Genomic DNA, 25,355 nt, shown 5'->3' with positions numbered 1-25,355 from the left:
GCTGCTGGAAAAGTAATCATGAAGCTTCAGACTTGTTTAATGATTTTGTCAATATGTGGGGAAGAGGAATTCCACGGAACCAGAAGAAACCCCAGGGGGATTCTGCAAACATTAGGAAGAAATTACACACAGAGTTTGTAGTACTGGCACTTTAAAAAAGGTGAGGGGGTACTATTTTAGAATAAGAAGCTCAAGAAAATGATAAACACTACATTTTAAAGCTTAACATGATGTTTCAGTTATGGCTGGTAACAGGCTTAGCATAGCACAAAAGCAGTCTATTCAAGATTCGCGGCAATCCTCCACAGAGAAAAATCATCATTCCTCTTGATGCTTAAGGCACTAGACAGAGAAGCACAGGTACAGTAAGAGAAAATGGACAAGCTAAAGTTAATCCATGTACTGCTTTCCTTTCATAAATTGTTTCTGGCATTATTTCCTACAACTTCAGTTTTTCAACTAGTTCTCAAACAAAAGATTCAGTGGGGGACTCACATTGTCTTCAGAAAAGCATGAAGACTAAATGAATAAGTAAATGAATTTTAAAAATTAATGAAGTGGCTAAATTAAACTGCTAACCATTTACTCAAGCTTTGCCGACTAAATATAGAGATGTGTCCATTCTCTCTGACAGAAGAGCAATGCTGGCTTAGCAAGACGGCCCCAGCAAAGGGTCTGGGTAAGTCAGAAGTGTTTTCCTCCCCTTGTATGGCCCGCACTACATCGCCCTGCTTTAACATAAGGAACAGGGAATGTATCACACATGGGGAGCTATCTGTGTTTAAAGCCAATTCAGAATAGCATCATGAAGACTACAATATTTGAGAACACTATACTCTCCTGTATATACTCCAAATTACAAGGGTTCAAGATGGATGCTCAGTACTGTTTCTAGATATAAGTAGGAAACCATACTAATGTTCCAGGAATTCAACGTTTGCATGGCATCAAACTTTTGGTGGCAAATTGGACGTGAGCGGTGCAAGCACAATCACGAAGACTGCATCACTTCTGTGAGTCCTGGCGTCAGTGGTAGGTTTCCCGGAGTTTGCTGGGACAGTGAGGACACACAGCTCTGACGCATTAAGGACCACGCCTGCTGTCATCATGTGGTAACTCAAGTAATTCAATCGTGTTGGTTTGGAAGAGACTTGGAATTAACTTAGGGACATTCAAATACTACCAAGGTTCTCAGGATATGCTAATATATTTATAGAGGGGCTTCCTGGTTGCATTAAAAATGCATCCATCTTCCCCTTTTTGTCTGTGCAGAGGGCGTGCTACAGGATTTGCCATAACCAGATGCAATCTTCTCCTGCAGGCTGGGGTTGCTAATTACATTTTGAAGAGCAACTGGTTTCTTTCTCTGTGCTTACCATCCACCAAGTAAAATAATGTGCAGCACACAGAAGTATATTTCATCCAACTCCCAGGTAAATACATACGTGGACGAATCCCAAGAGTGGGTTTGGTAGAGAGTATAAAAGACTGGGAAGAGACCAAAAGAAAAAAAATAAACAGAAATGTTAGAAATATAAAGTAGGAAAAGCTCACTCTTTTCAGTGTGTGCGGTGTAACTAATATTTGGAAGAAAAACTACTCCCTAAGTAGTGCAGTTCACATGAATTGCTAGAAAGACTTCATTCAAAAATGTCAGCAGAGGCTTCCTTCCTGTCTCCAATCCAAACTGCAATAAAACTTCCTGCACAAGCACTGAAGCTTATGACAAAATTTCTCTAACATTTGGTTTTTCTTCTAGCGACGAGAAAATATGGGGAAATACAATTTTTGACAGCCTTTGTGATGTTCAATAAGGGAGAACTGTTTGCAAACTTCAAACCTGAGTGGCTTGTTGTAGCACCTTTTCTGACAGGAGGCATTAAACAGAAGTCTCACATAGGAGTTTCCTCTGGTGTGTGGGGTTAGGGAGGAGCAAGGAAGAGAGGGGAGGGGAGGGGAGGGGAGAAAGAGCATCATGTGCTGTCATGGGAAATTAACAGGCTACCTTCAGAAGTTTTACAAACACAGGCTAGCAAGCAGATTGCAAAAATGAGACCTAGAATATACATCTAGACGATCACTTCCATCCTACATTTATCATTCCAACATTCCTAGAATTCAGAACGTATCAAAACTATTATTTACTCTCTCATATAAAACCCAAAATGCAAGACTATCATTTTTTAACAAACACAGGCAGCCTGCTAGCTAACATCAGCACTAAAGAGAGCAAAATAATTGACTCTCACTCTCATCCTCATCTCTACAATGACCTAAATAAGAATCACTTCTTAAACAGCTGTACCACAAAACGCATTTGGAAATTCATCGTTGTAATTCATTTGGGTATCAAATTTAACCCTCAAGAAGGAAACCTGGGTGCAGATGTATTTTAGGGGGTAATGGCCGAAAGGCACACAGGGGCACAAAACCTGAACCATGAACTGCGCAGTCACCCACCAACCCGCTGCCTGCCCTCATTCTTGTTCTGACCGTGAGAACGAGAAGATACTGCCTCCATGAAAAGCTCACCTTATTAACTCACTCACTGAGCATTTACTGAGAACCTAGTATATTCTGGACATCATCCAAGTTCCAGGCATGCAAAGCCGATCCAAACACGGTGCCTAGCATGTTCTCTAGGAGGGATAAAAACATGAGGACACGTACTTAGAGGATAATTATGACAGGTAGACACGGGCATAGAGGAAAGGGGAGGAAGGAGTAAAAGAGGTGTCAGAGGTATCCCAGAAGAGGTTATGGAGGGATGACTCGGAAATTCAGCTGGTGGAGAAGGAAACACCATCAGGTAGAGAGCAAGACATACAAAGGAAGAGAGGCATGCCCGAGCATTAAGGTCCATGGAACTTAAACCTGCATATTTAGGAAGGCTACAGAGACTACAGCAAGGAGACAAAATGACAAAGATTATCAATTGCGTTTTAGAACAGAACCTGCTTCCTGAACCTTGGAAGCGAGTTCCCATTTGGAGATGACATTTGAAAAGTAAAAGCTACAAACTGCTGAATGAGTGAGACAATGGTAGCGTGAGCAGAAAACAGTTCAAGAGAAGCTCTGTGGAGACTGTGTGTTGAGTGAGTAGGTGGAGAGAAGAGACCCGTAACAAGCCTGGCAGTGAATGGTCCCAAGTGGAGTAAGAGGCCAGAGATGGCGGTGACAGAGAAGCCAAGAAGGAAAAGGGTGAAACATGAGAACATAATCAGCCATGTAAAAGGTTGACAAAACCGGGTGAGACAGGACTGAAAAGCACCCTTGAGATGGCAATGATTTGGTGACTAGGTTGGGTTGAGTGTATTTATAGGTCCCAGCAAAGTTAAAGAATTTTCCCTTAAAATTCAGTTCTAGTACAGTCCACATTCAATTGAATGTAGGAGTTGCGTCTTTAAAAATCCGTATGTCAATCAAAAGTATGTAAAGGGGAAAATGGAATGAATTAAGGCGTATAAAGCAGAGGAACTTTCAACTGTCAGAGAAGGATGTTGGTTCCTTTTTATTCTTCAGTGACATCCTCCTTTCAATTTTCTTGAAAGCTTCAAAATAGCAAAGAACTGTCGATTCATTCATATGTCTTTCTGAGCATGGATGAACCTCTACCAAAGGGGCTCGGGCGTTTCTAATTTCATTTTCAAGAATGGACTTAGTGGCCTCTTTTCACACAACTTGCTTTTCTATTCTTATTTCCAACTTACGCCTAAATAAATAAATAAGATACGCAAACAAGACAGTGGCTCTGCTAATCTAGCAGCCTGAGCACACTGGGCAGAGGAAGAGACGTGCCTGTGGCTGGCCTGGCGAGGCTGCTGACTGGGGTTCCGGGAGCCTCCGGGAGAGGCTGCAGGCGTCTGGAACTCGGAAAACAAAGTAGCTACGACAAATGTGGCTGTACAGAATATATGCTAGTCTAAAAGCCAGCATGAAGACAACGAACACATGTAATTAACAGTAGGCTCAAGATAGTATAAGGAAGTTAAAGTCATGGCTTGTGACATGCAAAAACTAAAATGCAAGATTCCAAAAACCTACTAAAAGAATATTTAATATCCATCAAGTTTATTTTGTGCTTTTACAACCGGCCCACCCACTTACCTAGGATTCAACTGCTCATTTACTTAAAACATTTTTACTGACTGTCTAGTATGGACCAGAACCACGTGATTTACAGTCAACACCTTCTCACTATTATGTTAGAGCCTCCCAATCTGGCCCATGCTCACTGGCCCTGTGATATTCGTATGTCTAATGGACTTGCTTACTCCCTCATGTCACACTTCTCCTCTCCCTCTTGACTGAAGTTTGCTGTTTCCAAACACTAGCCTACTTACTGATGTTTGCCTAAAAATACTGATTCAAAGTTGCCAACTATCTTTCTCTGAAAAGGACGGTTCTTAATTTTGAGGTAATATTTTCACTTTCATTGGTGTTGAAATTTCTTCTCTTTCATAAAATTGGCAACCTATGTTAGTTGCTGATGAGTTTTTCACTGATTGATTCATAAATCCCAAAGTCTGGGAAACACAGAGTCAACTAAATTCGGCTTCGCTTGCTTTTATGTCCAAGGCTGTAGGGCACAGTCTCTATTCGTCCTCCAGATAATCTGGCTTCTGGACACCCTGGCTCATCACCAACCCCTCCAAGAGCTCTTACTTGCCTTGAGACGTTCCTTGGCCCCACAAGATAGGAAATCAAATGATTTCTTAAAAAGTTGTTTGGAAGTTTAAATCACAAGCAGTTTTAGGATCATGAGGTCCTAAAAAGTTTTCATTTATTCCAAAATGACGATTGAGTATTGTGTGTTTGTAACTGCCAATTTCGAGGTATCTGATATGATGACTAACATACAGGAACCTACTACTGAGCCATCCCCAATAATGTGGATGACTCACACAGACATAACGTGTACAGACACCAAAGAGGACATATTGTAGGAATCCATTTATATGAAGTTCAAGCACAGGCAAAACTAATCTACCTATCACGACAGAAATCGGAATAATGGTTACCTCCTAGGAAAGGGTATTGACTATCAATAAGAGGAAGTCCTCTGGGGCACCGAAGATGACCTATCTACGTGAATGTGCCATATCTTGATCTGGGTCAGTGTATATACATATACAAAAAAAATCAAACAAATATATTGACATATGTGTAAGGATTCGTACATGTTAGTGTGCATATATTTCAAAGAAAATGAAAAGAAACAGATTAGCTTTTAAAATATTTATAGATTCAGAATTCACAGAATCCAACTAAGAAAGACACTTCCACATTCTTTCACTAAAAAGTGGTACCCTAGAAACTTTCTGGCATTATACTTTGTTCTGCTTACTATGTATCAAGTACTTTCTCATCTACTTACAATATGGTAGCTACAGAAAGAGGCTTTCAAGAATGCTCTTTGAATTTGACGAGTAATCGTCAAATAATTTTGATTCTTCCAGGAGTACTGAAAACTGTGGCGAGGACCTTAGAAACTCCAATGTCTATTTCGATTGCCAAAGGAAAAGGCAGACCCAGCATTTCCAAGTTCAAAAGCAATGCTCTTATCAAAAAAAAATAAAATTAAGGTAATTGAAACTAAGTCTTCTGTGGTACTTCCACGTCCATTCTTTATAACGGGCTGCTCTTGTTTCTCTAACTTGACTCAAAGAACTTTTCCTTTCTCACTTATTAAGTAATGGCCTCAAGAAAATTCCGTTGCTTACTCTGAAGTTTCTTTTTGTTTTTAACTACAAAAGGAAAATAAAAATGGTTTCTTGACAGAGAAATGGTAAATATTTCACTTGCAATATGACATGTTAAAAAAAATAGGCAATATTAATGACTAAATGTTCAAATGCCAATTACTGAGAGTAAACAAGTTGTAAAGGACCAAAGAAGAGCCCTTGGTATCACATAGAAACACTTGAAACAAAGTATGCAAAGCAGAAATGAGAGAACAAATGAAAAGGAGTGTGAGTGTGTTTTCTGAGGGGCATGGGGAATGGTAAAATAATTTCCCAAATCATACAGAGAAACAATGTTGAGCCAACACCTGAAGGAATATAAGTTATTAAAGGGAGAGACCATGTTTTTCCTCTAGGTGTTCCTGTGATATTTTTGATACCAAATTACATTATGAATTTAGGTTTTAAAATCAGATGTAAATTGGCCTGCGGCTAGACATAAACATATTTCATTGAATGCTGAATAAGTATATTTTGGTGATCATAGTCCAGGACAAATACATGTACAGAATACATAAAAAGCAGCACACAAATCATGTAAACATTTTGCAATGAAAAATAAATCTTCTCTACTGTCTTTTATATGTAAGCTTCCAGTAATGTGAATTAATAATGATAAAATTTAATTGATAATACGAAAACCTGCATCTAAAATGTCAGCTTAAATTGAGGTCAAAATCACAGCAGCAGTCATGATGATTTTAGGTCTATTTGGAAATAGACTTTTCCTCCCCTCTTAGCTTTTACAGCAGAAGAAAGCCAGCTTCCTCTGTGTCCTAAATCTCACTGAAAGGGTTACCTTATACTCACCATATTCCAGTTACAGGCACAGGAAAAGAAAAAAAAAAAAAAGAAGAATACAAAAACAGGAGCAGAAAAGGAAAAAGAGGATAGCAGGGGGAGGTGGAGTTCCTTTAACACTGCTCCAGATACAGTCCATGACACGACTTCCCTCTTATCCTTGGGCTGGAAAGAATGTCAAGGTGGAAGTCAGCTCTAACTCCTCGACCCCGGATGGTCACCATCAGCATTAAACTGAAGTATAAAAAAGTAAACTGAGTGAGTAACGGAAGAAACCTATCTATCCAGAACTGTGAATCTGCACCATATCTTAGAAAGACTTACAGCCATAGATTGAAAGAATGAAGACCTGACAATTCAGCATCTAGGTAACTGCATCTTGAATTCAACTTCTGATTAAGCATCTCCAGGAAGGATACTTTCTTCCAAGGAAAGCTTTCCTATTCGGGGGTTGCTTTATTCCTTTAAAAGTTCTCATTATGTGGAGTTGAATCTCTAACATCCAACAAACTATTTCTAATCCATATTTATGGAATAACAAGAAAACAAAACTGCTTTATCTCTTTATGTATTTGAAAATAGATATCAAATCTTCTGTTTTCCACTAACATTTTTGGTTCTTCCTGCTGTTTCTCATAAGAAAGGGCCTGTAGGTTTCTGCTAACTAGACTGGCATGTCTAACCTCTTTTGCTACTGCAGTTGAGATGTGCATTGTTATGTGGGTTGGAGTCTTGACTGGCTCTCCATTTCACTGGGTAAAATTTGCCGGTTAGTTGCAATCAGTGTTCAGCCATATATCACACATCATATTTGGAAAATACAAAAGTAAAAGCCTAGAAAAAAAAGTGTGTTTTTTTTTTCTAGGAGATTTTCCCTAACTTTTTAATCTCCAAAAAATTAGTCAGTTTCAAGATTAAAAGCATTTAACATGTGTAATATAAATTCAAAAGCAGTTACTCAAATGTGGGGTTTGAAATCTAAAATATACCATCACTCAAGTGCTTCACAGGCCTTCATAGGTCAGAGAGCCTGAAAACTGCATTATTTTTCATAATTCTAAGGACAGGGGAAAAAACGTTGTGCTTCATAAAAATGCAACAGGGTAGTCACATTTCTTCCCATGCATGAATAATGTATGATCTACAGTGTTATTTTCTAGACTATCTAATCACCAGCATCTTTCAAAATGTCTATATAAGATTTAGCTCATTAAGAACATATATCGGTATAAAAATATAACATACCTGTGAACACTCAAAATAATATTCCTCCAAATACCAATGCACACATCAAACTGACAAGGTGGGACAACTTTTGTCCATTTCTCATAGATAAAGATATTGGGAAAAGAAATAAAGAATAATTATTTCAGCTTGTGACAGCCATGCTTACTCTAAATAATCAATCTCTCCCTCTTTCAAACTAAATCTCTCTCTCTCTCTCTCTCTCTCTCTCTCTCTCTCTCTCTCTCTCTCTCACACACACACACACACACACACACACACACACACACACTCACGAAATAATCCAGGGGCTACATTTAAAATAAAAGTGAAAATCTAATAGAAACAGAATAAGAGGCTAAATAAGAAAGCTTCTGAAGCAAGGTTTCTTCTATCAGAAAGGATTTTTATCATCTTAGAAGGGTATTCCACTATTCATGAAAGAATGATAAAAGTACTTTATGCAACCATAAGCTTTTAATGGAGTAATAAGAGAAAGAAAAGGTGAAAAGAGCAGGTATCTAAAGTTCTAATAAATAGTCTCATATTTTTGTTTTACCTGTCAAAAGTCATAGTTTAGGATCCATGGCATTAAAAAATGTAAATTTCTAAATTCACCTTTATATTTCTCTATTTTATCCTATGACATACTTTCTAATTATGACAGAGGTAAAAAAGATGTAAAAAAATCTACTATACCATTTCTTAGGTATGAAAGAGTGATCTATTTTAACATCATTACTAAAGAAAAATAATTTTCCTTTCTATTTTTATTAATATCTGATGAAAAAAGTTAACTTCAAAATAACAATTATTTGCTAACCACTCCCATATAAATTGCCGATTAATTCTTTACACAAATATTTACTGTGTACCATATAGAAAATACACAGGAACCACTACCTTCCCTTCACTGTGGAATCAATGTTAAGGAAGAAAAGAAAGATCACTGAAGGGCAGCAATCCAGGATGTTACAGGCATGCAGATTTGGAGTTCTGAAGACCTAAAATGGTCTTACCAATTAATTTATTCATTTATAAGCAAGAGCTAGTGCCAGAAAAAGTTGCAAAGACCCTTTGCGCTAGATCTGGTTTAGACTAATATATATAATCCATATGTAATTAAGTGGTTATCCCAGAAGTCTTTTCTATAAAATAAAAAATTTAGACTTGTTGACAAAGCTTATTACACAACAACAAAACAACAGGTCTTCTGAAAGCAACCCAGGAAACCATACTACTTCTTTAAAAAAAAAAAAAAACAATAATCTCTTGTTCAGCCACAATTATTCTTTAAAACTCTCAGATGTCTCCCGGGATCTCTCCTTAATAACATCTGGATAGGTTAATGGAACAACATTCGCTTAGTGTCCTTTGGATGTTACTGTGTACGTGGGCTATAGCAAAGATTTATTTTCCATTTTAGGGCACACAATAGTTATGAAAGACGGGATTTTTCAATATTCTAATTACAGTAGTGCTAAAAACAGAGCTTCCTGAGTGTCCCAAATCTAGTATGACAAAGTCTTAGGAAACATCTTTTCCTGACAGCCATTGTAGGAGGCTCTCTCTAAGCCTTGAGAGCTGCTGGAAGCTTCACATATAGTCCCCAAAGTCTCTTGCAAATCTAAATATAATGTCCTCCTTGTTGTTTAAACAAAAAGTAGAATGGTTTGCCTTGACGAGCCTGTCTGTGTACAAGCTCCCTACTCATAGGCGCCAGTATGAACTCTAGAACCACAGCCCCACCCCCGCCTTTCAAGTTAGTCTGCTTGCTGCTCGCTGACCCTATTCATTTTCTGCCTTTACCGTTCCCATTTCCTCTGCCCAGGTATTTCTCCCCCAGAAATTCACATGGCTTCCTCTGGCACTTCACTTTCAAGTGTAATGGAATGTTCTCAGAAAGGCCTTCCCAGTTCACTCTACCTAAAAATAGCACCGCCCATCACCAGCACCACCGCCGACGCCAGCCATCGAATTCCTCAACTTCTCTGTTGCTCTTCATAAAATACTTCATAAACCCCAATACTATTTCCCATGTGTATTAATTGACTTTTTATTGTCTGGCTTTTCCACCAGAACAAATTCCACGCGAACAGACTTGTTAGTCGCTAGATGGAAAGAGCTGGCACAAAGTAAGGGCTCAATAAATTTGGTAAAATGCATGAGGGAATGGATTTTTATTGTGCTTAATTAGAACTGTGAATTTCTTTGATCTGCCAGCATTGTCAACATGTGAAATTGTAAGTACAATAATGAATAAAAACAAAACTATAAAATAAAAAACATTAATCCCTGAGGTAGTTTACATTGGACTATCAGTTTTAGAAACATCACCTACTATGTTATTGGCATACTCAGTGTTGGAGCCCTTCACTCCTCCAGCTTTGGTGTCAGCCACTTCCTGACCCCCTAATGTTGAGCACTTGTAACAAACAGAGGCATTTCAAAGCTATTCTACCACCGACCCACGAGTAACTTTGAAACAGCACCCCGTATGCTACTAACTGGCAGTTTCTACATCTGACGAGATTAACTGTTAGAAGATATACTTCTCTATCATTAGAGATGAATATGATGATGATATGGTTACAATTGCTTGTTTTGCTTATAGCTATGTGCCTTGAAAGGCAGGTACACAGAGGCACCCCTAGAGGGGCTGTCAATCACCAAAGCCCAAGTTGCCAAGAAAATTTCATCTCCCTACTGACCTAAATGCCAGCCTACTCCTCACTGACCAATAAATATTTCATTTTTTGTTCTCCCCAGTAGCCTAATTGCTGTCTGATTTTAATGAAGTGTGGTTGATAATAAATAGTGAAGAATGCTCACAGCCTGGGTATTCAATATTCAAGTTGTGTTCAACAGTATAAGCATCAGTGACACTTTTTCAACATGAAATGGCATCATCATCCACTATGTCTCCAGCCTCCTACCTCTGCCAAGTGACCCCAAGACTGCAAACATCTGTTCTTCAATTGGCTCCGAGGAAACACACTTCATATATGCAAAGTGCTCATTACCCTAAAGAGCCAAATGCCTTTTCAGAAGTAGTTGAAGCAAATAAGCAAAAGAAACAACACATGGCCGGTTGGACTTTTAAATTCTAAAAGGCCAAGCCTTTGGGGTCCCTAAATATTACAAAGTATTGCCAAGTCAAAGAATTACAAAACTTGAAAAGTAAAATGCAAAAGTCATATTAACCAAGTCTTTTATTTCACAGATATGGAAACTAAAACTCACAGGGATTTGGCCAACATCAAACATTAAAATGTGGTCACTTCCCCCCACACACACACACCCACTTTCAGTGGTCTGTCCTCTCTGTCATGCTATATGAGTACACAAAACGCCTTTCCCTTGAAACAATGGCTCCAGACAATGGCTGCTGAAAGAATGATTCAGTAAATCATTTACTAAATTCATTTCCCAAATGTGTTCTAACTGCAAAATGTAATGTACATTCTCCACAGTGGGTACTTAGAGCTAAATGAGGTCATAAGGGTGAGACCCTAATCCAACAGGGCTCAGATCCTTAGAAGCAGAAATGGCCAAGTAAGGACACAGTGAGAAGGCTTCCTTGGATTCATGTGTTCTTATTCCTGACCTTCCCTAACTCTAACGACGTGGAAGTTTTGTTTTTCAAGCAATGATGGGCTGCATGAAACCCCACCACCTATCAACGATGATTCCACCTTTGAAACCAGAAGCCAACAGTTGTGAGATGGTGAGAGCAGTAGAAATAAATATATGACATTGTTTCATTAGTAACACTGCTCATCAATTGCCTTACTGGCCCAGAATGCATAGATAGATAGATGATAGAAAGATATAGATAGATAGATAGATAGATAGATAGATAGATAGATAGATAGATAGATAGATAGACAGACAGAGGATTCGAGTATTTTCTGAATACTTTAGTTAGATGTTGCAAAAATTTAGATTCTTAAAGGAATAATTGTTGTTATCAACCATTTTCTGCAATATGAAGGAACTGTACTAACAAATCTAAGGCACAATATAGTCTCTGTTTTTAGTATTTTAGAGAATAAAGAAAACTGAATTTTAAACAAGGGAAAAATAAATTCTCCAAACTCCACAAAATAATTTCAAATTTCCTGAAAGGGCTAGATTACATATTAATTGTAATTAAAAAGTGTTACACTATGTCAGACTATGGTTAATACCTCAATAAAATGTACTTCATTGGTCAAGGTTTTTTATATTTAGATCATGATTTACAATTACCATGATGTAATAATTCAAAAATAATACTTTCTACAAAATAATCTAAATTCACGCCTGATTTAGGCTAAAGAAGAGAACTATGTCATTCAAATTTCAACATTCACATTTCTCCCTTCTGTTCCCCAAATGCAAGGCCTATAAAACAAATTCCATTTATCAGGTGAACCCATCTGTTCCTCCTGCATGTTTTCAGAAAAAACAGAAAAACAGTCAACATGTCGGTGGGGCGGTAAACAAGCATTAGACCTATCATTTTCAGGGGCTATATTTTGGTGAAAGTATTTTAGAATATACTCAGGCATGGCTAAAAACCTATTACAATGTGTTTGTTCATTTAGTTCCACAGTCTGAAAACTTAATCAGATGACCTCTTATCATCCAAAGCTTACATTAGGGTTTAATTGCACACAATACATGTTTAGGCTAAGAGAGAAACAAGGATAATACTATATTTCCTCTTTCTAAAACTGCATTTTCTAAGATAAAATTTCCTGATTTCTTAGCCGAAAAAGAGAAAATACTAAGGGAAAACATTAAGTACACAAATCAAGGGGCCAAGGTAGTGAACAAACTGGAAGTCAGTATATTTGCTTCCAATACTCTGTGTGATTTCCTCGCGATGAGACGGCAGTCAGTAGTTGCGAGAAGAGTAAAAAATAAGTTTGCAGGGTTACTAGATCTGAGGACCTTGTAAAATAAATTTATGGGAAGACAGTATAAAGACTGCTGAGAACAGCATAATGGTTATCTGCTGGGTGGTGTTCTTCGCAGGTGGTTCAGAGTTTCCAATAGGGAAAACCTTTATGCTACAAAGAAAGCACTGCAAGTTGAATAAAAATTATGAAAAGAACATTCTTAATAAATGAAGTGTGTGAAAGCCCATAGTCACAGTTTCTGGAAGACACACACTGCAAGGGTTGCTAGACATACAAGGGTGCAAGGGTTGCTAGACATACAAGAGTAGCAAAGGAAAGTGAAGGCCCTGCACACTTAAAAGTGTTTCTTCATGAAAAGTATTTTGAAAGTTCATTAAGAGAGTTGAAGAAAACAATGGCATAAAGTGTGAATAGTGTTGGCTTGTAATAAAAGCCCGCTTGTGCTAAGTAACTCCTGAACTCCTTTTTTGAATACAATGTGAGTTACAAAGAAAGAATAATTATTACAAGCCATCAGAAAAGGAGTTTGGAAAATCGGAATAGGAAAAGAATACGATTCGCTCCATACAAGTAGACACACATTTGGAGGGGAAGACCTAGGTAACAGGATATGTGATCACACAATAATGTCAAACTGGTTCCAAGAGAGGCTGTACTGGTTTATATACTATATATACTCTTATATACTAGAACAGCCCTTTGATCATCATCTCTTCAATAATTGGTGTTTTACAGCTTCCTAATTTTTGCCATCCAGGCAGCAACCCAGTGAGTGCCTTCAGGCAAGGATCTGATCTTATTTTTGTGTTTCCCCAGGCCCTGGCATAGAATCAGAGTTCAATAAATAATCCGTGAGTAAAACTGAAGGAACCTAGATTTGAACCTACATAACTTCTTCTGGTTTTCATTTTCAATTTGAAATCCTGTGCTTTTTCCTATCTTTCCATTCTTTTCCATTGTCTCCTGCTGTGATATTATCTTTAAATAATAAAATGTGAAATCACATTCACTTTGAACTAGCATGGTAGAAAGGCAAGGAGCAAAGGATAAAAAAATAGATCTATACATATTTAAATAATCCCATAAAAATGAGAGTAACTGAACAAGAGTCCACATCTAACTTAGCGAAGGGGAAAGGCACACCGCAAGTAGTCAAAAAACATTTCATTTATTGAGTAGAAATAAATAGATTATTATAGGAGAAATGAGAAAAATTTTAATTGCTAATAGTAGAAATGAAATATACTAGGATGATAACACACATTGATTTTTCTCATTACCAAAACTAACCTTCCAAACTTTAGAAGAAATAATAAATCCAATAATCAGCAAATGCTGAAATGTAAAATTAAAATTAAAAAGAAATACTAAAAGATCTTATTCATTTGAAGTTCCATAAGCCCATTATGAGTTTTCAGCTAAAACTCTATAATGGGTTTGAGAAGATAGGTTACAATTTGAGCCAAAGGTTAATTTAAAGTCTGTAATGATCACCTGCTTAGAAAGGAATTAATTTACCTTGCACACCATATTTTTGTGACTTCCATTAAGATTTACACCGAAAATGAATGAATGATAAACTATTTAAGTAGTACAAGAAAACTTTCTCCAATTCTAATCAATAATAAATTAAAATTCTGAATGAAAGGAGAGACCAAACAAGTGAGTAAAACTAGTAGGATTATCATCAAGCTTTACCGTAAATAACTCTCTAGGAAAGTAGCGTAAATATAATACTAAACAATAATTGTCAAGAATTGTTTAATATATTATATTCTACCAGTATTTATCAGAAGTGTATTTTAGTAAGTGTGACATAGTATATATATATATATTTTTTTTCCATTCAATTAAGTTCACATTAAAAAGATAAAAAAAGTTTATGGGAAAAAAATTCTTGAAAAGTGGTTATTGACAACACTGCCAAAAAATATCCAAAGGGCTGTTTCTTCTATACTTAGAACAGATGTAAGCTTAAGGATTCCTTTTATCTTGGCCAGAACATAACTTAGTATAAACTATGGAGTTAAGTCTAGGTTAGAAGATGTCTATAATGATTTAGGTATTTTCCCATTTTCCTAACAATTAACAACACTAACCGAGTAGAAATCAATTGTAATTGGAGAAGAGAGGGAGTGCTAAACTAATTACCAAAGTCAGTTGATATATATGAGTATTGTTATTTAATTTAGAAATTCTATATGTGGCAATTAACCTATTTCATACATATATAAAATCAACTAAATTTAGAGGAGTAGTCTTAATTCTCTTATTCCACGATTCTTAAATTACATAAATTTACTTGCTACAAACATTTGCTAAAACAGATATTTTTAAGGTTAATAACATTTTTTTTAAAAAGCTCTTATTTTTTATTGTGTGACAGTGACTATTGCTGTTATTTAATTTATATATTTGTGTTTTTGCACTTAAACCTAATTGAGTAAAGTATTCCAATACAATTTTAAAAACTGGTTAAGAGATTACAATTGAATTAGTTCTAATGATATCAATTTAGTAACTCTTGGCTAATGAGATAGCAGAATAATTCCAGTAATAAACTGCGTCTGTTTGGGAAAAGTACAGACAGTATTATCTCTGACCAATTCAGTAGCATCTGTTTAACTGTTAATCCAAAAGCCTCAGATAATATGAGTTATCTGAGAAAGTTAATGTGAGGATATGAAGCGTATGACTTTTAATGAACCTAAGGGTTTCAGGTCCATTATATGAAAATGCAGCAAAAATATATACTGGTTCATTCCTGAAGAAAATATGCAATTAATATTATACTGGGTATCTGTGTCCAAAAAGCACCCTTTTTTACTGTGGTCAAAAACACATAATTGTCCACCCTTTCCATCTTACAGCTCAGTAGTGTTAATTATATGCACATGGTTGTATAACAGATCTCTAGAACTTTTCATCTTGCAAAACTGAAATTTTAGATCCATTAAACAAATCCCCTTCCCTCCACCCCAAAAAGTACCTTTTTAAAGGTATTTAGGGCTTAGAAGTTTTTTAAATGGAAGTATCACAGATTTTTATTTTCTTACAATCACAGCATCACAATAAACTGAGCATTAAACTGATGTCATTCTAGTCACCGCCAAGTTACCCTTCAAAAAATAAAACCATATATTTGATTGATGTGTCTTCCAGTTTTTGAAAATCATATTTGTTCAGAGTCCTGACGATTCTCAAAAGTTACCTGAGTTATTAGTGCAAATTTGTGAAACAGATCATGGGTCTACAATTTTTTTCCTGTCAAGGGCCAGACAATAAGTATTTTAGGCTTTGTGCACCATATGAGTTCTGTTGCAAACACGTATTCAACTCTGAAATTGCAGCACAAAAGCGGCTATGGCAATACATAAACGGATGAGCATGACTTTGTGTCAACAAAATTTATTTACAAAAACAGGGAACAGGCTAGCTTTCTCCCACAGGTCATAGTTTGCCAACCCCTGACATACGTAAGGAGGGGAAAGGAAGGACATGGAGAGGGACGGGAAGATGGAGTAGGAAAGAAAATCTGAAGTATTCATGGAGTATTACTCCTGAGAAAAAGGATCTTAGTGCAGTTGACATTATTTGCTCTATTGACTAACTTGGATAGCGAGGCCCTAGAAAATGGAATGAGTTGTTTTTGTGACTTCTCCCAATGCGGACTGACCTATTAGCATGTAGTACATGAGCACAAATAATGAAAATATTGATCTTCAGTAAGTACATAGGATTTGACTTACCTTAGTAATGGATGGAATATGATGGTAATATTTCTGGCTCCAGGTTTGCAGACAAATTTGGTTCCTCCACCTTCGATTAAGTTGTCATCAGGACCCCCTTTCAGAAAAAAGAAAAAATAGAGACATTTAGTTTATTAGAACTATTACGAAGGAATAAACGGAGCACATCTGAATAAATGTTATACTGGCATAAGTAGGACCACCTTTGAACACAATTGCCGTCAATACCCACAGAACTATCTGGAATGACTTGGGCTGGTCTTCCTCATGCAGTAAACTATGAACTAGCATTCTGACTCTGGAGGAAGGAGATGGAAGTACAACAAGAATAGACAGTATATTTACAGAAAGAGTGCAAGAGTATCTCAGTTAAGGTTCTGTTTCTGATCGCTCATCACCAGTGTCTATCTCGGACTGTATGGTGTGTGTGACTTTCAGGGGAAGGAAGAAGTGTCATTCAAAGTTGTCCAGGGCAGTAATGGTTGGAGTAAACACTCAGAGAAACCTAACCGATCATATTCCATCAAATCTAAGACCCCACTAAATGTAAGCTACACTACTGTTTTACGTAACACTAAGGAAAAAAATCCTGCTAATCAAACTGTACAATGCTTCTTTGTTACTGAGAATCTTGGTTTTCTCTTACTAAAAAGCTCCTTTTAAAATAAATAGATGTTTACCATGTATCTTGCATACCCATTTAATAAGGACATATAAGAAAAGTTGGTTAACATATTCTTAAAACCACATAATATTCAGAGTCCAGCTCTTCTGAGTGATTCAGAAGTTGTCACTATCCATGTTTCTAAGGAGTGTCAGTCAGCAAGTGAGTTTCTCAAAGAAGTGTATCCAGCATTTTATTCAAGTAGCTGATACGCATTCTTCAAAGTGTATGCTATCCAAAGGTTTAATGAAAACAGGTTCCTAAACCAACCAAGACTCATACTCTTTCCTCAAATGGTCCTTAAGAGGTTCATTAACTGAAATATTGAAGGCTCACGGTAAGAGGTCTAACTACTCAGCTCCCACAAACCGAGGCAGAAACAACTTATCATGGCTGTCTTTCGGTCGACAGCTATTAAGATGCCATTGATGTGAGACACATCCTAATTTCAGAGTTCAGGATGTGAAACATATGTATCTTAGGATGTTGGGAGAAATGCCTCCTCTACCCCCACTCCTCATGTTTCCTTCCACTAACGTGAAGTTCAATTCATGTAATCCCTGACCTCTCTCCATCTTTTACCCACTGCAGTGAGAGTGAAGTATCTCCTGTGGTAAAACTGAGAAGAAAAAGCTGGGTATGCAGGCTTCAGAAAGCCCTTATTCCACTTTAGAAACCAGAATGCCTGCAGATAATAAGTGTTGTCTTGCTAAGCTTAGCAATAAAGGTCCTGCCTTGTCAGACAAGGTCATAGTGGTCCAACACCTTCTGTGAGTGGTGAGTAAATTTGTTTAATTTGGATGTTCATTTAACAAACTCACTTGGCTCTCAAACTAGTCTAAACATCATTCAATCTAGCTTATGTCAATATAAAAGTGGTATTTCACCTTCCATTTACCTTTACTTGTGTTATTTCTTAACAGTTTCAGAATCCTGACAGGAAAGATACATGCCATACAAGGGACTTCCTCAAAGCCTTAACAAGCTACACTTAGAATATTTCATTTATTTTTTTCTAAATTAAACATTTTCTTTCTAATTATAGCTCTTTGCATGATACCAAACACAACTAAATCTCACCTGATTTATTATCTATCTTACTGGTCTCTGAGGCATCTTGGAAATTGATTGATAAAAACATGTGAAGCTTCAGAAATCCATAGCCCAGATCAAGACTTCCCAGAGGCATCAGAGTCTAGACAAATCCCATTTGGATTAGTTGTTTCCACTAACAAATCAGAACATGGTTCGTCTGAAGAAAATCAGAAAATATAATGGCATGTACAGCTCTTAATTAAAAATCATGAGCTGTTTTTACTCATTAGAAAAAAAAACTCTTTTTATGGTACGATATTTGCATCAGAGATGTTAGTGTCCTGCCAAGTCAGAGGTTTTGCTGATTTAAAAAGGCAGCGTCAAGACTGCCACAAATACTGCTCCTTTAAAAAAAATCCTCCTCGAGAGGTCGTATGGTATGGATACAGACAGAAAGAAAAGCCAGAATAAATGTCTTCTTTATCAACACTTCTCTTTCTAAGATCACAAAATCGAGACACAATTAAATCACCAAGGAAACGTGTGTTTGTGTGTGTGTGTGTGTGTGTGTGTGTGTGTGTGTGTGTAGAAGAAACCAGTTACATTCAGTACTCCAGGAACAACATAGTAACTTACCATGAAATATATAAATCTTAATTGACTCGATATGAGTATACCGTTTAAGAACCACGTGATCTCCAAAGATTTCTAAAACTTCTGATGGTCTGTGATTTTAGGTACTTGGTAATTAGATACAGACCTGATAAACCTAGCTCCAATTATTTGTTCTAAACCCCTGTTAGCTTTAGACAGACGATTACTGATTTGCATAATGGGTTTAAATTAAATAAAAAGTAAAGCTTGGGTAGAAATATGAAAAAAAGAGACACGCCTCACCCACCCACCCACCCTACCCCAGCCCCCAACCAAATTCCCACGTACAGGAACCTTGTGGACTCTTCCAGTACCGCCACCAAATACCATGTGCCCTGCATTGGGTGTGGTTTCCTCTTCACAGACCACAAGTTCAAACCTAGCTTACTCAATGACCAATCATGAGCACCAACCCAGTGAACCTATTCTTGAAAACAGCTGTCAGAACCAAAAGTAAGGGTGGTGGTTAAAGACTGCAGGTCTCTGGGTCTCTGTCCTCTGAGATTTCTTCCAGCACTTCAGTATTCTGGGTGAGAAACCAAACTCGCCGCTCCTCACATGCCTCGGTAATCAACTACCCAGGAAGCGGCTGTCATAAGCAGTCCTAGGAAATAGGCTGTTCAATCCTGAGAAGAGCACAGAATGGGCCAGGGCGACGCCCTGCCTGCCACTCATCATGCTTCCAGTCTAATCTCGGCTGTCACAGGCCAGGGGACAGGCACCAGAGAAAATGCCAGATGATGATGAATGGTTGGAAAGAAAAGGAAACTGACAGTAGTATTACAAGGAGAATATGTATCATGCAGAAGGGAGGGGAAGAAATGCCCCAGTACTGTTTCCTGTTTCTAATAAGGAGGACATAGTGTGACAGGCTCTCTCAGATGACCAGCAAGAGGCACCAAGGCCACCCAGGGACGACGGAGATGACAGCATCTGTTAGTGCTGCTTTTAGAATCTATTTACTTCTACATAATTAGCTTCTACACTTATTTATTCCTTGGTTCTCCCGACTAGAATTTGATGTAGTTGGTAATGAATCTAGTCATTTTAATAGAACAGAAATAGAAAACCAAGGCCTCAGGGAAAAAAAAAATGGAAAAAAGGTTCTCCCTGAGAGGACAAGTGGTTCAGTGAGAAGGATCAAAAAGATCTGTGCCAGGCCCCAGATCTGCTACTTAACATTGTAAGTGTGATAATAATTATTTAAATTCTCTGAGCCTCAGCTTTCCCATTTACAAAAAAACAGACTGAAATAAACTCAAAGACTTGTGTTGATGTTTAAGATGATGTACTCTAGGGCATTCAGCACCATCACTGACATTCAGTACGTTTAAAATATAAAGGGTCGTCTACTTTTCCCTTGAGGATTACCAGGCAGTTAAGGATCTAACTGATCACACGCACACTCACACACTCACACGCATCGCTGGAACATAAATTTAAAAACAAAAAGTCACAATTAAAGACAAAAGTCATTCTTTCTAACTTAGGCAACTTTGCACACGTCTGTATCATCAATGAGACCAATTAAAACAGGTCTGTCTTCTTTTGGAGGCACTATTGTTGCAATGAAACATTTAGAAAGCTGCTGAGAACACTTACAGCATGACAGAATAAAATTTGTCTTTCTCTACTCTTAATTTTTCAATTAAAAATAATATTAAATGTATCAATGTTAAAATTATGAATGTTTTGTGCCAAGTACTGAGATGAAGATAGTATAGAATTCGATGGTCGCGTTTGTTGAGCCACAGAAGCAATATGCCTCATCTGACATTTTTAATGAGTTCTGGACTGAAAGATGGCCTTCCCACACAGAAAAGAACCACAGTGAAGGTGAATTTCTTACAGCAAATTTTGCTTCATAAATACTTTCCAAAGATTATGAGAATGCATTCGGTACAATCAATACGGACTTTCTGATTGTATCAATAAACAGGGTCTTTAATTGATTCTAAGAGCCAGCAGAATGGTCTGAGAGTTCCCTGAATTCACAGCTCTCACCTTGCCAGAGGTTTTCTTTTAGAGTCAGTTCTTTAGCTAGTGCCTCTTCTTAAAGCACAAATTACAATCATGACTGAATGTTGTTGCTGGGGCTACCACCACCACCAACCAAACTTGTAACGAGGGACTATATATGAGCTTAGGGCTTGGGACTAAATTAAGAAGAAAACAAAGGTAAAACAACTATAATCATTATCTTTACCCTCAAGTAACTTCCAGTTACAGCCAAATCAAGCCAACCAGTCCTGGTGATTATATCCTATTGCTTACGGGTAAGCTTGCTTATTGGATCTGGCAAAAAAATCCAGGCAACAAGACCCTTTCGAGAAAGGACCATCTTTGGTCCTCAACTCTAACCAACAACAATATGATTTTTTCATGGATATATCCCTGTACTTAGAATCATTTGGGGCACGTAACAAATACTCAGCGAATATGTGTTCAATGAATATATGAATAAACAAATGAATAAACAATAAAATGACAATGTCTTTTTCAGACCTAGTGAATTCTAAGTACAAACCACCTAGGAACAAATAGCACTTGTGTCTTACATAAAGTATGCTCAGTAAGAAATCCATATTTCAAGAAAGTCCTAAAAAACTATACTGATTAAGATATTTGTAAGAAAAACAATCTCACAAATAGAAATGAATTAGTTATGCCCGCCACTAGAAAAGTAAATGCCTTGCCTATATTTCATTGCTGAATTATATTTTATTCTTGGGTAGCTTTAATGTTGTACTGTAGATAATTAAGACAGTTGTCAAGTATTATGCAAGATATGTAGAAAGAAGGTCAAAAGGGGGAAGGGGACTCATGTTTATTACACATAATTTACTAGGAAACTGGCACTGTGCTGCACCCTTTACATAAAATGTCTCACTTCATCCTAATAATACCCCAGTAATATCATCACCGAACACAGAGATGAAGAAATAGAAGCTCATTGGGAGTGGGGGGTGCAAAGTGTCTTGGTCAAGGTCACACACGTCGTAGGTTCAATAGTCAAACAAGTATTTTTCAACTCTACATGATACAATATGCTTAATATCCTGTTAGGTTCCCAAGAAATTCACAGGTTGAATAAAATGACACAGATGATGGGTGATACAGGAAAATTCGAAAACAGGGAGCAGTAAACCCTGATTTTATGGTGGTTTTGATACATGAAACACATTTTTGCATGGAATTAACACACTATAGCAGTGGGTTATCCAAGTCAAATCACAAAAAGCCTCTCTGATCAAAAATGTAAGTGAAGCTTCAGAAAAACAATAGTCTATTGATACAATTGCCATGTGGACAATGATTCTAGGGGAAACATTGAAGGGCTCACCTGAGGCCAGAAAAACCACTTTCCTCTCTAATAATACAGTCCCCCAGCAAGACCTGGAACCAACTCTATGGTGCCCCGTCTCTCCTGATCTGCGGCCAGTGGGTGCAATGACCCCTCTCCCCTCAAACTACTGGTGAGGGCTCCTTGAAGGTAGGAAGACAAGAAAGGGTTAGGAATGCAGGCAGCGCACTCTGCAGAGTGCCCCTGTATTCATCCCCAAAGCACAAATAGAAGCATTTTTCCTATTTCTCCTTTTAAGTAAAAAATTCCAACAGCCCTCCCTTGCTGCGGCTTTTCTTGTTCACAAGTCATTTCCACACGTCTAACCCTGTGAGGTCCATACAATGTCTCACAATCTCCTTACAACACAGAAGATGCATTGAGTCCCACAGAGGTCATCGAAGAGTTTTTAATTTTAGCAACAAAAAGGGAAGATGTGGTTAGTCAGGAATATCTAGCTCAGAGATTCTCACATGGGTAAGCTGGAGTCCCCTACCTTACTGGTTCCTTTCACTTAGCGTAATGTTTATAAAGTTCATCAATGTTGCAGAATACATCAGTCCTCCATTTCTTTTTATGGATGAATATTTCAGAGTATGCATATACCACATTTAGTTTATCTATTTACCGTCTGATGAGCATTTGTGTCTTTCCGCTTTGGAGCCATCATGAACAATGCTACTATAAACATCCACAGGTAAGTTTGGGGTGGACATATACTTCCCATTCTCTAATACATATCTAGAATTTGAATTGTGTCATATGGTAACTCTATGTTTAACATTTTGAGGAACTGCCAGATTGTTTTCCAAAGAGGCTGCACTGTAATGTTTACTGCTGTTGTTGCTGTTTTAAATAACTAATAGTTTAAAAGGAAATCAGTGTGTGTGGGGGCTGATGGCAGCACACAGAGGAAATATGAGTATTTTGTTCTCCAGAAGAATCCTTTCCCACTAGCCCCAGTTCTCCCATCTGCTTCCTACAGGGGTGGCTCTTTCTGTTTCAAAGGATGGTGGAGGAAGCTCATCATCTATGATTAAAACAGACAATAAGGTTTCTCTCTTCACTCAAGTTTCAGATTGCTGTTTGCTTAGTAGTTCCTGTTAAAATAAAGCAAGACTGATATGAAGGATGAGAGAATGCAGCAACGTCCTCTAATCAGATCAGCCCTTCTCAGTGTTGACCTAACATGTATGTTTGACTCGTCGGGAGTCTTCCTATGATTGCTTGCCAGCTGAGTGGTAGATTTATGATGTGGATAAGCATCAACCTGAAAACAGACAGAGCCCATCCATCTTGTTTTGCCTGTGAAATGGTCTATGGTGGTGCCCAGGCCACTGGAAAGGATTAGTGCCTACATATATTAGTTCATGCAGAAGAAATTGTATTGTTAAATGCTGTCACGGTCTTCACACTCAGAGATGTACTCAAATCTACTACCCTGTTTTCCTGAAAATAAGACCTAGCCAGACCATCAGCTTTAATGCGTCTTTTGGAGCAAAAATTAATATAAGACTTATATTATGTAGGTCTTATATAGGTCCAGGTCTTATTATTATAGTAAAATTAATATAAGACCTAGTCTTATATTACATTATATTATATAAGACCGGGTCTTGTATACATTATATACAATATTACATTATATCTTATAAGTCCTGGTCTTATTTTACTGTTTTACTTATTTTACTTATTTTACTGGTCTTATTTTATATAATGTAATATAAGATCGCGTCTTATAGTAAAATAAGACCAGGACTTATATTAATTTTTGTTCCAAAAGACACATTAGAGCTGATGTTCCGGCTAGGTATTATTTTCAGGGAAATACGGTAAGTACTCTCAAAGTTGGAAGGAAGGTATTTGAAGGGATTGCTATGACAGATGCAAAGTAGAATAATAGCCCCCAAATGACTGAGAAGCAGGAGAGATAAAGGGGTCTTTCCATACAAACTTAAGGGTCCAAATGTAAGTTGCAGAACCTGGTAACAACAGTTAGCTTACTGACAGCAATCATCAGTGCTGGCATCTAAAGAGAAACAGCATTATTTTGTGGCTCACTGGAAGCGTCTGCATTGTTGCGGCACAGACTGCTTTACATAACTTGACCAGCAAACGCACAGTCACTGTGCAGGTTTAACCAGCAACAGTCAACTTCCCAGGAACCTGAGGCAACAACGCTTGCAATATTCTCACAGAATTAAAATTGGTCTTCCAAGACAGCTAACCATGAGCCATGGCATGATCAATGCTCAAAATTACAGCTAGCAGAGACATTTATTTTTCTGTTTTTATATAGAATGTAATTCAAGGATTGCGCATATCCTGTGTGCAGTAAATAATTGATACAAATAATCACTGTTTTATAATCTAATCAGACTGTCCATCCCTTGTAGCTCTCCAATGGCCAACCCATTTTTTTTCTTCCCCCAGTGGAGGACTACAACAAAAAAGGAAATGAAACTCTCTCATTCATCTACAATTGAAATAATGACAACCGTAAAAAAAGATGCATCTTCTATATTTGTCTCGACATCTGTCTTTCATTAAATGCAGTGAGTTCAATGTCAGCCATGCACAAAAGCAGAAAGTAGTGCATTTTTCTAATAATGTTGCTCCACATTTATCTGACACACTTACATCTTGTACATATTCTCAAAATTTTTCCATTTTATTAGTCATAATTGGTATAAAGCACATACCCTAAGTATTAACAATTTACATTATACTGGACCCCAAAATTCCACTTCTAGGAATTTCCTCCCATCTGCAATAAAAAATATTATCTGTACATTTAAGATTTGGCAACAAGGACGCTCATCAGAGAACAGTATATTAAGATTAAAAAAAAAGTTAAAATGCTAAGCAATAGGGAATTGATTACATACACAAACATATATAATGGAGACAAACATGCATTCATACACACAAACACAAATATATTACTGGAATATGATACAGCCATTAAAAATATATAAATACCGCAATAAGGTAAAAAAAAAAGATGCAAAAGGCAGAGCCATTATGGTGAAAGATTATTAATTAAAATAACATTGAGAAAAAAGCCTGTATTATATGTCTCATAATTGCAGTACTGGAAGTCTTTGCTGATCTAATTTTTTTCTTTCTTTTTTGTTTTGTTTCTTGTCCCCTTTGCTGGAACCTTTTTGTTCCTGGAAACTTTCCTCCCGTATGTGTTACATATCATGTGTGTATATGTGCACAACAGTGTTT

General features: G+C 37.2%; 1 protein-coding gene across 1 annotated transcript in view; it reads right to left on the bottom strand.

Moving 5' to 3' along the window:
* EXOC4 (exocyst complex component 4) overlaps positions 1–25,355 on the bottom strand; it is a 644,300-nt gene that overhangs the window by 345,371 nt on the left and 273,574 nt on the right. Inside the window, exon 10 of the mRNA XM_081038731.1 lies at positions 16,426–16,522. Coding sequence (XP_080894857.1) covers positions 16,426–16,522 — 97 coding nt within the window. The remainder of the gene's footprint in view (positions 1–16,425; positions 16,523–25,355) is intronic.

Source organism: Rhinolophus hipposideros (genome assembly GCF_964194185.1).
Source record: "Rhinolophus hipposideros genome assembly, chromosome: 25".
NCBI classification, from domain to species: Eukaryota; Metazoa; Chordata; class Mammalia; order Chiroptera; family Rhinolophidae; genus Rhinolophus; species Rhinolophus hipposideros.
The sequence above is the reverse complement of the archived record's forward strand: the minus strand, read 5'-3'. Positions and strand labels throughout refer to the sequence as shown.